This window comes from Paroedura picta, chromosome 5 (assembly GCF_049243985.1).
Source record: "Paroedura picta isolate Pp20150507F chromosome 5, Ppicta_v3.0, whole genome shotgun sequence".
Lineage (NCBI taxonomy): Eukaryota > Metazoa > Chordata > Lepidosauria > Squamata > Gekkonidae > Paroedura > Paroedura picta.
In genome coordinates, this window is record NC_135373.1 from 108,823,516 (window position 1) to 108,838,185 (window position 14,670).

The window sequence follows — 14,670 nt, forward strand, 5'->3', positions numbered from 1 at the left end:
ACTGCTCCAGGAGAACAGCCCTAACTGGACTAATGCCCGATTCAATTGGTGTTGTAGCTGTAACGGATTCCCTTGATTACATTGCTCTTGTATGCCAATGAGAACAAGACATTAAAAATAAATAAGCCATGATTTCATGGTATGTCTGCACTGAACCATGGTGTGTTAATCTACCCAGGCTGTAATGCAGGCCCCTTCGGGCAGATCCAGCAAGGCCCTTTCCACTCCTGCTATCAGCGCTCCATCCGCCTCCCTGAGCCAAGCCGGGTTAAACTCCAGGAATGACTGCCTGGATCAGATGCCAAGCAGTCTGCGCCCACACCCCAAACGCCCTCCGAGGCAGGGAAGTACTCACGGCTATATCCAAAGAGAGCCCCGACCGCCAAGATGAGGCTGACGGCGAGCACGGGAGCCCTCTTCTGCAGCACATCTGAGATTAAGCCTTGGATGGTGCCACCTGCAGACACAAAGGGAACACTGAGCCTTCAAGGCAGGGACCTCAAAGGCACTGGGGTGGGGGGGGGGGTGAATGTCCTGAACAGCCTCCCAGTTCCCCCTGGATTGACACACCGAGGCTTCCTAGGACGATGCAGTCTTCAAGCAGCAGCTGGACAGATAGGCCAGCCTCTCTCGACTTTCTTACCGTAGAGAAACCCCTGATACATTTTTCAGGCTTTGAGAAACCCCAGAAGGGGCACAATCATGCAGAATAGGATTGGGAAGCATCGCTGTGGACACACCCACCCGGGGCCTCTTCCCTTCCCACCCCCTCCAGGCCCATCACTGACCAATTCAGAAGGAGTAGTAGGTCAACATGACCATAGATGGTCATATCACCACTAAATGTTTAACACATATTAAAATATATAGATAAAAAATAATCAACACCCATCCATTCAGGGCCATCAAGAAACCCAAGGATTTCACGAAACCCTGGTTGAGAAACCTGCTTTTGGTTGATCCTGCACTGAGAGCAGGGTTGGACTAGACAACCTGTATGGCCCCATCCAACTATAGGATTCTAAGACATCAGAAAGAAAGGATTCTTTCTGATGGAACAGGAAGCCTTCGATCTGACCAGAGTTTGATGCAACACACGAGCAGGGCCGCTTCTAATACGCTAAGGCTTGAGTCTTGCAGACAAACCAGGATTATAAAGCAGGATTCAACCCTGATCTGGGATTCTGGTGTGAAGGCAACACCCCTGGTTCAGAAGTCAGAATTGAGACTTCCCATCTCCCCAGTGTACGCTGACAGGCCCCCGCAGATTCAGGAAAGCCAGAGTTTGCTTCACGTACCTATGATCCCTCCGACGTCGTACCAAATGGAGAGCCTGTCAGCTTCGGCCTCTTTCCACCCAAAGTTGCTGCTGAGGTAGAAGGGCAGCCAGAAGAAGAAGGAATAGTTCACCAGTTTCAAGCAGGCGTAGGCCGTGGAATACTGGGACAAATACAAAAGGGGGAAAGCCTTTAGAGCCAGCAAGTCACGAGGGGTGGACAGAGCACTGGACAGGAAGCCAGGCAGGGGAAGGGCACAACTTCAAAACCCTGCTCGGCTGGTTGGCTTTAAGCCTTTGTGGGATCATGGGGAGGGTAAACTGGGAAGCTCAAAACAAACTGATCGTCGGTCTGTGGAAAACTGCAGACCACAAAATTTGCAAGCAGAAAGGGCCCCCCACCCCACCGGTGCCACATTCTCACTAGAATCACAGAGTCATGGCGTTGCAAGGGACCTCCAGGGTCAACCTAGTCCATCCCCCAGTAGGTAGAGGGGCCCCTTACCAGCATCACGCCAGGCAGGCAACATGCCTGGAAGAATCCAATGGCTTTGGGCGGGGGGCCGCTGTTCGGATCAGTCGCCTGAATGGTGTAATTTTGATTGTCGTCTTCGTCGTCGTCGCTCCCACCCATTAAGGGCTCGCTGGCATCTTCTTCACCAGCCCCGACCCCGTCCCCCTCTTCGCCAGCTTCGGGGAGGCCTAGGACCCGCAGAACGGCAACAATGGATTAGATTTTGTTGTTATTGTTGTTGAAAACAAAGGCCAACCGAAGCTCCTCACGCCCGGCGCAAATCCATGCTCACTCTTCCGGGTCATTGCTCCTCCCTCCGGATTGCCTCCCTCGCTCCTCCCTACCGGCATCGTCCTCTTTGGCACAGACACTCTTCTAGTGGCTGTTCTGCATTGAGAGTTGCAGGTTCCTACCCCCGATCATCCAGCACTTGCAAAAAGTACAATCCTTTCTCATGCTGGCATCACTCTGCCTTTTCTGAATGTCTGGCCATTAACGGGAAGACACAACTTATTTCCACACTAAGCAACTCGGGCTGGATTTCCCAGGGGTGAAGATCCATTTGCTGACTAGACCACGGTAGGCTAGGACAGCTAAGGCTGCTGGCAGCTGCGCTAGGTGGCGACGGAGGCAAGATTACCAGGTCAATAAGCCTGGTTTCACCAAGGTTTGAACCTGGGTCTCTGCCACCCCCCACCCCATCCGCTGAGCCTCTCATGGACTCCTGGGCCAGCCTGACTGTCAAGCCCAATTTACATCCAAAGGAGCTGGGAGACGGTGAAAGCACATTGGGGCTTGTTGGGGGAGAAACAGAGAGGAGCGCGTCATCTGCTTGTACTCACCTACTTCTTTGGGAGAGGTCACGAGGCCAAAGAAGACAATGACGCCACCTGCAAACTGGACCGAGGCCGTCACCAGGAAAGCATACTGGAGGGAAGAAAGAAGCACGGGTGCGTCTCTTATGCACGGCTCTTGGGAACCTGGCCTTCAGATAAGTGCCCGATGCCGCCTCCCATGGCTTCTCTGCATAGCAGAAAGGGTCGTATCGATCCCTTCCAAGCAGCCACATGCAAGAAAACTCAAGAGGGCTAGAGAAGAGGAAGCAGTGTGCACCACACAGCTTTCCCCTTCGGAACACCATTCCTGAGCATATTTTTACCATAGGAAAGATGGTTAAGTCTCCCAAAGAGCATTACGATCTCCAAATTCCAACCCGTTGGTAGATCCTGGCCCCAAGGAAATATGTCTGGCCTTAACCAGGGCCAGAACATTCTCGGTTCTGGGCCTCTACTTGGTGGAACGAGCTCCCCAAGGAGATCCGGGCCCTGTTGGAACTGGCCCAGTTCCGCAAAGCATGTAAGAAGGAGCTCTTCCGCCACGCTTTTGATTTGGGGCCAATGATCTATAACAGGGGTAGTCAACCAGTGGTCCTCCAGATGTCCATGGACTACAATCCCCATGAGCCCCTGCCAGCATTTGCTGGCAGGGGCTCATGGGAATTGTAGTCCATGGACATCTGGAGGACCACAGGTTGACGATCCCTGATCTATAACATCAACGGGCTCCCCAAGGGAAACCTCCCACAAGAAGCCTACCAACAGACTCACTCCACCAAAAGAGATTGTGCTGAGATGCGTTAAAGTTCTAATGTTTTGACTCAAGACAAACGTTTTAAAGCTTTTACTGCTGTTTATGCTGATTTAGTTACATTTACGACTACTGCTGTACACTGCCCTGAGCCAGCCCGGGACGCCAGTATATGAATAAAAGTAATTAAAATAAGGAACGACAGAACACAACCAGTCCCGATCTGTGCAAAAGGGACACAGCAGTCAGGCCCTACCCACCTCGTAGCCGTACTGCAGAACCGAGGAGGCGAGGAACGCCCCCAGGATGTTGCCGACGGACGCACAGGCGCTCCAGAGGCCAAACACGAAACCCCTCCTGGGCAGCAAGAGACAGAGATGGAAAGAAATGTGGCGAGCGCCAAGCAGGGATGACTCCCACTTTGTTCTCTCCTCCCATCACAACAGGAGATGCACCGGCCATTAACCGTCTGTGGATCTCTTCCCCCCCCCCCCCCAGGTACACCAAAGTCCTTAGTTCAGGGACATGATGAAGAAAGGGAACAAGACAATAAAAGCGCCCCTCTCTCCCTCACACACACACACAGAGGAAAATAGATAATAAAAAGGTGGGAGGAGGCGATCAACGTACCCAGCTTTGCCGAACCAGTTTCCCATGACAGCCACCACGCAGGGCCAGCCAGTGGACTGCAGCAGGCCATTCACTATCCAGAGGCAGCAGTAGAACCACTTGTTGTAGAAATGCAGCCATTCCGAGACGGTCCCAAAGATAAACACCTGGGCGGCAAGAAAGGGGCATATGAGAACACCAGGTTTTAAAGCGGCTTTATAAAACGAGCCCTCTAGTTACTAATCCTGCTCGCCCGAGCGTACCTGTACTCATCCATCATTGGTGGCTTAAAAGAAAAATCAGGCAGCAGCTCGGGGCAGGCCTTGCTCAGCAAGAACGTGGTCACACTTAAGCCTAGGTTAAGGACAAGGCTTGGGGCTATGGAGTGAAAACAGAAGGGGGAGGAGGAAGGAGAATTATAGGGACTTCTAACCGAGAAAGGAAGGGACAGGGGCTGTCAAAAGAGGATGCTAAGCCCTGGCAGGGGCTCATGGGAATTGTAGTCCATGAACCTCTGGAGGACCGCAGGTTGACTACCCCTGCTCCATGGGATCTCAGCAAAAAAGGGAGATAGAAAAGCAAGCAAGGAACCGATCTGCCGTGCTCAAGTAAAGCGGCCGCCTTTCGTGTTAGCTGGTTCCTTCTAACCAACTCAAACACTACTGTCTCCTGGACACTGGACACGCTATGGTTTCCTCTTAACCAGCAGATGCAATCTGAAAGGTGAAAGCCATAAACTCTCTCAGGTGGGACCTATGCTTTTATAGGATACCGAGAAGCAGAGGTTTTTCTTGGAAAAGCACTGATTTCTAGTCCTCGTTCTTTGACCCAATGCTCAAGTCTCCCAAACAAGAACAGGACTGCTTTGGGGCTACCAGTTCTCCCAACTTACCACTAACGCAGAGGAGCACATGCCAAAGGAGAGGACCCAGCGCATATTCAGACGATCCCCAACGATCCCACTGACAAAGAGCCCCTACCAATGAAAAAAGAAGTATATACACACACAATTGTATTTTCACATTCAAGCACCTAGAATCGTAGAATCATAGAGTTGGAAGGGACCTCCTGGGTCATCTAGTCTAACCCCCTGCACTATGCAGGACACTCACCACCCTATCGCTCATCCACTGTCACCTGCCACCCCCTTGAGCCTTCACAGAATCAGCCTAATGAAACAGATCCTTTCCATAATGAAATTTAGTCTTTAACTCTTTGGTGCCTTTCATTCATACAAGCCAAGATGAAAGAGGAGGGGAAGAGCTGGGTTTTTTGTGCTCCACCTTTTACTACCCGAAGGAGTTTCAAAGAGGCTTACAAACACCTTTGCCCCCCTTCCCTCCACACCAGATACTTGTGAAGTAGGTGGAACTGAGAGAGCTCTGAGAGATCTGTGACTAGCCCAAGGTCACCCCAGCTGGCTGCAGGTAGAGTGGGGAATCAAACCCAGGAAGAGGCTGCCGCTCTTAACCACTACGCCGCACTGGCTCTCAAGCAACTCATTAAACTCACATTGGTTTGTCTAGAGCAGGGGTAGTCAAACTGCAGCCCTCCAGATGTCCATGAACTACAATTCCCAGAAGCCCCTGCCAGCAAATGCTGGCAGGGGCTTCTGGGAACTGTAGTCCATGGACATCTGGAGGGCCGCAGTTTGACTACCCCTGGTCTAGAGCCATGCAAAAGGCCTGGCTTCTATCTGCCAGTGTAGGGCAGCAATTCTAGTGATGGGCCAGGACCTGAGAGATGCAGGAGCCATGGAAATTCAATGGGGGAACTTCAACCGGTCACACACTCTCGGTTGAGTCTACCTCACAGGGCTGTTGTGAGGGTGAAAACGGAGAACCGTACCTTGTCTTTTCAAGCTCTTTGCAGGAGGTGTGGGACAAGACATCCTGGGGGCGGGACAGATTCATTCCTGCCCAGCTGAAATGCCGACTGGGCCAGTCACTAGCTCTCAGCAAACCCCAGCCCAAAGGCCTCGTGCAAGGATGGAATGGGCCCTGGGCATGGCTAAGGACCAAACAATCCTTGGAGGATGCATGCTATTAAGGGGGGGGAGGGGGGCTTAAAATAAAAGCTCAGAAGAAGAAGAAATGTTTCCCTGTGCCGGTAACACTGGAACGCACAATGCACAAACAGCTTGCCATTCTCCCACAATCCCAATTAAGGGAGAACAATGCTCATGCGTAAGGAAAGACGTCAGCCATTCAAACGGTATCCGGAGCATCCGCAGCAAGCTTTGTATACAAAACGCAACACAAACAGAATGTGCGCAGCTCCACTTAAGGCCCTTTCAGAAGCAGGACCTCACCAGTTGTGTTTGCGTTTCTAGCTCATCCCTCCTGAAAGGGATGGGGGGCAACAGCCTCAGCCTCCTGCCCACATTTCATCCACACCACAGAGACAGGCAGCATGGGGAAGTGGTTAGAGCAGTTCCATCTGTGGGGGCTCAGGGGCCACGGGTGTCCCTTGAGATCCCACCTGTGGCTCTCCCACGTACTGTTTCCCAACATGATACCGCCCCGTGTTCCAGGAAAGCAGGCAAGCTCCTTGCCTAGTGGTGCTGCCGGTTGGGAGGTGATGCTCATCTTCAAACAGCTGCTGCTGGTGGGGTAGGCCAGTCTTAAGCCTTCCGGGCCAGGGATGGAAGCAAACCAGGCTCTACTCCCAGTGGGGCCTTCTGGGAGCAATGGGGTTAATACTACTGGGGTGGAGGGTCAGGACAGGATCGGGGGAGACCTGGATCTGAATCCCCACTCTGCCCTTGCTCGGTGACCTCGGACAAAGTCTACTTCTCAAGGCCGTTGTGAGGATATAAGGGAGAAGAGGAGAATGACGCAAGTCACTTTGGGTCCCCATTGGGGAGAAAGGAAGTAGATCGACAGAGACAGAGCACCACTCGGCCAAGTGCACCCAGGGAGCTTGCACAGATGAATGGGGTCCTAACTACACCACCATGCTGGCTCTGTTGTTTTGGGCAACAGCTCAGATTCCAAGGCCCCTCTGAAACTCTCCCAAGCCTCTACATTCTCCTCCTCCAGCAGTCGGCTTCAGAGCCTGACTCCCAAAAGGCTGCCGCAACAGGCCACCTCTGTTCGGTCATCCTACCGGAAGTTCCTTTGCTCAGCCACGAAGCCTGCTCAGATAGCCGGGGGTCACAGACCGAGCCTACCGTGAGGTCTTCCGCATGCAACAAAAGGCAGGACCGCCCACCCACGGGTTTGTGTAGCTTGACCTTCACTCTCGGGCTTTGAATGGAAAGAGGTCCTACTCACCACAGCATAGGAGAACAGGAAGATGGTGTCCAGCGTCCCAAGAAAGAGGGTGGCTTCTCCGGCGTTGGGAAACAAATGGCTGCTGTTCCACAGCTGCAGGGGGAACAACGAGAAGCAAGAAAGCCATTGGGGTGGAGGTTTGCTGGCAGGATGAGCGATCGTCACACTAGTGCATGGCCTACAAAGGGGGACGAAGCCCTTCAGCTTGGACTTGTGGCCAATCAATAGGCCAAGCAGTGACCAAATACTAAGGCAAGGCAAGCCAAACTACAGATCTCGAGATGTCCATGGACTGCAGGTACAATGAGCTCATGCTAACTGTGGATCATGGACATCTGGCGAGCCACAGTTTGGCCACCTCTGGACTAGGGCAGGCTCATCAGCAAAACAATACCATGGCTGCAATTCTGGCTCCTACCACTAGAGGGCAGCCCTGTTTCTGCTTTGTTTTTTTAGATCCAGCTACAGCTCAGAGCGCTGGGTCAAGATGACATTCTTTGGCCTTTGGTTCTAATTTATTTGCTTATGCATTTGAATTGTATCCCACCCTACGGATTTGAGAAGCATGAGTCGACCACAGTTCCTTGTTGTGAGCACTTAAGACGCAAAGCGGCTTGTCTGCAAACACAACAATCATATGACAAATTTGGAGTCCGGTAGGGCCTTTGGGACCAACCAAGTGTGATTCCGGGTATAACCTTGGTTGGTCTTACAGGTGCCCCTGGACTCCAACTTTGTTCTGTTGCTTCAGGCCAACACCTGAACAATAACAGAGTGGACAGAGTGCAGCTCAGTGGTAGAGCACAAGCCTTGTTCAAGGAAGGCTCCTGGGTTCAAGCCCCAACACGGTCACTTAAAGGCCCCGATGAGACAAGTGCTGGGGAAATCCTTGCTCGGCCAGAGACCCTGGAGAATTGCTGCCAGTCAGAGCTCACCGGGCTAAACTGGACGGAGCAATGGTCCCGCAGTACCAGTCTGCCCTTGCAACCATACCTGGGGCAGAGGAGCTGGTAAAGCTGCAGGAATCCATCGCCCAGGCAACATGGACAGGAGCAGCAGGACACGTTCTTGTGTCCCTCTTCGCAGCCTTCCCGGGGAAGCTCAGCAGGCCCCCGTTTCCCTTCAGGGTGGAGCAGGGCTATTTGCTTTAGTTCCCCCCAGACCGGCCCAGACCCACAGCCTGAGACCCCCCACTCGCCTTCTGGGCATCTCTGTGTTTGGGTGGCCCCTTCACCCGGTGTCCTCCCCCTCACCAGCCAGCCAGCCTCACTAGTTTCTTTGCAAAGAGAACTCCCCGTCCCTAGAGAGCTGGGAAGAATCCTAGAAGGCAAGAGGCACAGAAAGCAGCCAAGCTGCAATTTTATTTCCCCTTTGTCCCGGCAACACGCCTCCGCTGTCGGCCAGAGTAAATATTTAACTGACTCAAGGTTATTCCCCTGCCTTTGCCTTCTGTGGGAAGACCTGTGAGCGGCCCTGCTTCACAGTTGCGGGGGGGGGATTGGGGGGGATTGTGACGAGGAACAAGCAGGGTCTGGCTCTCATTTGATATCACTGCTCCCTTGGGTTGCAGCCTGTGTGAGGCGCTCAGATGAGCTGCTCCAAAGCTGCCCCTGGGGCTGCAGAAGATGAACGGAGGCCAATGTCATTGTGACATCCGGAAACAGGGCAGGACCAAGCCCAAACAAAGACGGATGAACCATTTCAGCTCCACTCTTTCTTTTGGAGCACAAAGGAAGAAGCTCGGTTTAAAGGTGAAAAGGGAGCGACTTGGCCTGAAATAACTTCTGAAGGCAGGGAAGCCCCCATGCCAAGTAAATCCACCCATGCTGCAGGCTCACATGCTATATAGCTTTCCCTCCACCTGTGCCCCACCAGGCAGCGGGCCAAGGATCTGAATGCCCTGGGGAAGGACTCTCCAATCTTTTGGAGACTGTGGGCACATCTGGAATTCCGAGATGGCATGGTGGGTGCAGCAACAAAATGGCTGCCACAAAATGGTTGCTGCAGGAGGCCACAGAATGCTCACCACCGCTAACTGGGTGTAGTGGTTGGTGTCATGGGTTAGGAGTGCGGACGGATCCTAATCTGGTGAGCTGGGCTTGATTCCCTACTCCGCCCCCACATGCAGCCACCTGGGTGACCTTGGGCTCGTCACAGCACTGAGAAAGCTGTTCTGACAGCAGTGATATCAGGGCTCTCTCAGCCTCACCCACCACACAGGGTGCCTGTTGTGGGGAGAGGAAAGGGAAGGCGACTGTAAACCACTTTGAGCCTCCTTCTGATAAAGCAGCATATCAGAACCCTTGAGCTGTGCTGGCCACTGCTGCCAAATGAATATTTTCTTTAAAAATCTCCACAGCCAGCCAAAAGTTCAACAGCCAATCACAACCCTCACCGGGCAAAAACATTGCTTGTGTTTCCTAAAAACACTTGGTGGGTGCCCAGGGCTGGGTGGGAGCCACAGAGCCCACGGGCCCCACGCTGGGGACCTCTGCTCTATGGAAACAAACTGAGCACATCAAACGTCTAGGGTAGCCTCCAAGAGTAGCCTTGTTCTTGCTGGCTTTCTATGCCCAGGGAGCACAACACAATACAATCCCCTCTGCCTGTAGTTTAATGTAGTACCGTCTAGGAACAGAGCGAGAGAGAGAAGATGTATTTTCCGAAATACTGCTGCCTGGAGATCACTTCCAACAGCAGTCAAATTCAATGTACCATTTCGTTCAGAGACTTCTCAGTAGGACGATATCTGCAGAACTTGGGGGGGTGAGGGGTGGAATATGATTGCCACTCAACACAGAAGGCCTTGGGACAGCCTCAATCCACTCCGTTTATTATTTGGAAACACTTTCTCCCACTGAGGGATCCCCCAGGTGAAGCAAAAGCAGGTCAGCAAGCTGTCAAGAGATTCCAATACTCCCTGACAGCTGTGGCAAGCAGCAACTATGCCTCACATGAAGCTGCTTTATAGTTGACCAGACCTCCGGGCGATCAAGGGCAGGACGACTGTCAACTCAGACTGGCAACAACTCTCCGGGGTCTCTGGTGGAGGTCTTTTTCAGCTACTGCCTGGTCCTCTGATGGGAGATGGTAGAAAACTGAACTGGGGATCTTCTGCCCACCAGGCAGAGGCTCTACTTATAAAGCCAGGTCAAATTGTGGCCCTCCAGATGTCGATGGACTACAATTCCCATGATCCCCTCCCCAGCCCCCAGACCGCAGCTGGGCCCTCACCTCATAGGGCTGAAGTTCAAAGGCCGTGTCGTTAAGGTTGGAAGGGGTCCACTGGCTGGAGATGCTGACCTTGACGTTGCTGAACGTCTTCCTGGAGGCATGGAGCAGAGAGTAGCTGGGGGGAAAAGAGAGGCAGAGAGGAAAATCACCAACCGAGTATTTCCTGACTCTTCTGAGACACCCAGTGCTCTTTGTTAAAAGGCTACAGACTCCCCCCAGAATCCTACCGCATTCTGTACAACATAGAAATGAAAGGAATTTCCCAAGAGAAACACCACACCCCCTCCCAAATAACTCATTTGACTGAGACAAGAGAGCATTTCTAGGCAGCCTAGAAGGCTTCCCTCTAAGAAGACATCCAAGAGGACAGTGACCCACCAAAGCAGAAAGGCTGCTCAGAGGGCCGAGGCCACACCCCTCTACGGACTGTTCTCCACCTCATTCCCGCTTGTCCACATGGTGCCCGTCTCATCGCTCAGCCAGCCCCTTTCCTGTTGCTTCTTCCAGCAGCCTGGCAGAGGGCTCCATGGCCAGCGAGGCCTCCTCACCCAAAACGACCGAAGCAAGCTTCGGAGGAGGACGATCATCAGCCACACTCCGAAAGGCACCCCCTAGCCTGGCAAAGAAGGAAGCTTCTCCTTCCTGCAGCCGAGCCCACCAGGGGTGGTTGAAAAAGGGGGGTGGGCAGCAGAGGCCACTCCCGGGGTGATTCCTGTTGAGCCCAGGCTATGTCCTCCCCACCAGTAGCACAGAGCACATCGGAGACATTCTCATTCAGAGCCACTGCCAAGGTCTGTTTAGGGCAGCTTTTTCCAGGAATTCAGGGTGCAAGAGAAAAGCAGCATTGAGTTCTGAAGATCAAGGTGCCTTCCCTCCCCTCCCCTCCCCCCCCCCATTGCCCAGATTGGACTGCAAAGTCAGCACAGGCCCCCTAGCACTTGCAGGAGCCATATGTTCTGGGTTAACACATCCCAAAACCACTGAATAAAGGGCCAGGCAGGTGCCAGAAATCTGTGCTCAGGCTCACGGTTATACCCCCCTTTCTCCCCAAAACGTCATTGCTCTCCCCTCCTCCAGTTTGTCCTCACAACACTCCTAAGGGTAGGTTAAGCAGAGAGAGTGACTGGCCTGAGAAACTATCCATAGTACAGGGGGGTTCCAAAGCTGTCCCCTCCCCCCCCCTTTTTATCCAGCCAACTAATCACTGTGGGGCTTTGGAGCCCTGCCCTTCCCCATCTTTCCTATTCAGGTGGCCCGGAAGATACAAACACAATGGCTCCGGAGCCGGATTGAACGCGGCCACCTACCTGAAGAAAGTGAGGAGGAACACGGCAACATGGTGGTGGGTGAACTGGGACGAGAGGACCCTGTTGGCAGGCAGCCGCCTCAAAGACCCCGGCATAGCTTTCCTTCTGGCTCCCTCCCACCCCCAACTCCCCCCCAGGCCCTCTCTGCCCTTCCAATCGGGAACGCGGCTTACGTCATCTTTCTTCTTCCTGAAAAAAGAGAAAGGAAACAAGAGGGAAATCTAGGCGGAGAAAGCATTCCTCCAAGGGTTTGAGTTGCAATCCTAAACTGTTTGCTTTTTTCAAGAGAAGAACCTCCCAGCGAACCAAACCAGGACTCCCAGTCAAGAAAGCGCCCTGAGGGGATAGCTGTAAGGTTGGGCACATTCCGCTGAAAGCAGCTTGGATGTGGTGCTCCATTTCAACAGTCTGCTTTGAGTTACGCTTGCCCAAGCAGACGAACTCATAATGTGGTCATTTTTTTTTTTTTTTTGCAGATTATCCATCAGAATGGATCTTTTGCATGGCGCATGTTCTCTGAATCCGGGAGTCTAGGTTCTCCTTTCATCTTGCAAGGAGAAGAAAGGAAGAAAAAAAAACTCTGCTAGGCTTCAATTTGCAACAGGGACACCCCCAAGAAAGCGTCCCCAGGCGGAACGGGCTTCTGACCGCTGCTCTCGCAGGCCTGAGCCTTACCATAAGACAGTGCGCTCCCAATCTTTTCAGTGTTTTGCCCCACAAGCCCAAACGTCCTTGGGATGGTGATCCATCCAAGGCACAGGCCCATGGTTTTTGTGGACCTTGAAGCCCCATCTAATTCGGCACTCTGCTTTCTACAATGGCCAAACAAACGTCTTTGAGAAACTAAGGAGCATATCACGAAGGGCATGGCTGCCCCCTTTTTAGCCCTCAGGCAGCGGCATTCCGACATCCACAGCCTTTGCACACAGTGGTTATGCTCCAAGCCGTGACCACCCTCTCCTCCTCCATCCCCCCTCTCTAATTCCCTCGAGGATTCTAAGAAAATCACTCTAGAAGAGGGCTGGTTTTTATACCCCACCTTTCACTGCTTGTAGGAGTCTCAAAGCAGCTTGCAATCTCCTTCCCTTCCTCTCCCCACAACAGACACCCTATGAGGTAGGTGAGGCTGAGAGAGCCCTGACAGAACTGCTCTGCAAGAACAGCTCTTACAAAATCGTGACTAGCCCAAGGTCACCCAGCTGGCTGCATGTGGAGGAGCGGGGAATCAAGCCCGGGTCGCCAGATCAGAAGCCGCTGCTTTTAGCCACGACAGCAAGCTGGCTGGTCACCATCAGGGCATGTTTTGCTTGATCAACATGTATATGCAAGTGAAGAAACAGATATGAAGTAATTCATGACATGGGAGAGACCGTTTCCAGGCTCAGGTACTGGTTTCCAAAATACGAAAGAGAGCAATGGGGTGGCCTATTCACACAGACTTCATGACCTACTTTGGGGTCCTGACCCACAGGTTGGGCAACAGTGCTGCAGGACACACTCAGCACCTCAAAAAGAGGCCACTTTTAAGCCAGATGCTCAGCTGCTGATAACTCTAAAGCCTTTCTAGAGGCAGCGATAAGAGACAAATACACAGGGAAGCAGGAAGCTAAGCCAGCTCTCGCCTTCCCAGGTTTATCTGGGCCTACTTTATCTTTAGCGCTTTAGTGCCTAGCATTTTCTAGGACAGGGAAGGAGATGGGAAGATCATTGCTTGTTTATGACAACTGGCCTCTCAACAATCCCCAAAAGCAATGCACAGAATAAAAATCATACAACGAACCAAAAAAACCAGGGCAGCAACAACCCGGCAAAAGAGGAGGAATAATATTACAGAGTAGCAGAGGATGAAAGTTTCCCCCCAGAATTAGAATCCCTAAGGCCTATTCTGGGGGGGAAATATTGAAGTTTTTATGAAGAGTTTGACAAAGTCAGCAAAGTCAATCTCACGGCTCCGGGGCCACCCCCAAAGAAGCCCTGCTGAGCATAGGCAGAACAGAGCAGGGTTTCATTAGCTCTCCTCAAATTGGAAGGACGTTTTAGTGGACAAGGAGAAAGGGCACCGAAAGGGCACCCAGCAGCTCCTTCACTTTATGAGCTATTTCCTACCCTCTCCAGCTTTGTGTATCTATCAGTGAAGGAAACAGAAGCATTTTCAACCGGCCTGCACTCACAGAGGAAGGGTAACATGTAGCCAGGCTCTCCCTTTCCCCTCACAGAAAGGCAGGGGGACAAACACCACCCCTGCATTCTAACATGCCCTCTTCTCCCTGCCCTTGGGACGCAACCACCAGGCAAAGAAATGGGGGGTGCACTTGGTATCTGGATCTCAGGCGGACGAAGCAGAGAACCCACGCTGTGATTTCAACACAGGGTCAGACGGTTATCTGCCGAATGGTCCAGCCCAGCCCCCCGACCGTGGGATAAGAACGGTCAGCCTTCAGGATACGGAAAGCAGCTCCGAACTTCCAAGAGTCGAGGCACAATTGGGTTACTGTTCTCCACAAGGGGCCCAGGAAAGACTCATTTGACTAGAGCAAGCCAAAACCAAGAAGAAGAAAAAATGTGCTTTCCTTCTGGAACAAATGATGGCTCTGTGCAAAAACCGGTTCTGGGGGGACACAGGTGCAGCCTGACGCAAACGGCAGATGACCTCGCTTGGAGAGGAGTGCAGCAGCTTCCTCTGAGCAGGGCACAAAAGTCTACTCAGCATGAAAATGAAGCCCAGGAAGATGCTGCAAGCAGGACATTTGTTGGAGAAGAAACTGAGGTTCGACTGAAGGGGATTGGAAGGAGGCTAATGGATTTTTAGAAACTTGGTTCTTTATTTGACTGGCCATGACTAAGGGAAAGCACCTAGCCTTACATGAA

The 14,670-nt window shown here is 52.5% G+C and overlaps 1 protein-coding gene across 3 annotated transcripts in view; it reads right to left on the bottom strand.

Annotated features, from left to right (window-relative positions):
* The window catches only part of SLC37A3 (solute carrier family 37 member 3), a 29,826-nt gene that overhangs the window by 11,275 nt on the left and 3,881 nt on the right, over window positions 1-14,670 (bottom strand). For 2 of the 3 annotated variants that reach the window (XM_077339830.1, XM_077339831.1), the window contains exons 2-11: window positions 11,803-11,991; window positions 10,496-10,610; window positions 7,262-7,354; window positions 4,879-4,962; window positions 4,008-4,153; window positions 3,638-3,734; window positions 2,633-2,717; window positions 1,782-1,978; window positions 1,299-1,440; window positions 356-457 (exon numbers count right to left, since the gene is read on the bottom strand). In XM_077339830.1, coding sequence (XP_077195945.1) covers window positions 356-457; window positions 1,299-1,440; window positions 1,782-1,978; window positions 2,633-2,717; window positions 3,638-3,734; window positions 4,008-4,153; window positions 4,879-4,962; window positions 7,262-7,354; window positions 10,496-10,610; window positions 11,803-11,897 — 1,156 coding nt within the window. In that variant the 5' untranslated portion in view covers window positions 11,898-11,991. Of the gene's footprint in view, window positions 1-355; window positions 458-1,298; window positions 1,441-1,781; window positions 1,979-2,632; window positions 2,718-3,637; window positions 3,735-4,007; window positions 4,154-4,878; window positions 4,963-7,261; window positions 7,355-10,495; window positions 10,611-11,802; window positions 12,107-14,670 lie in introns of those variants that run through there. The other variant, XM_077339832.1, reaches the window with a different exon arrangement.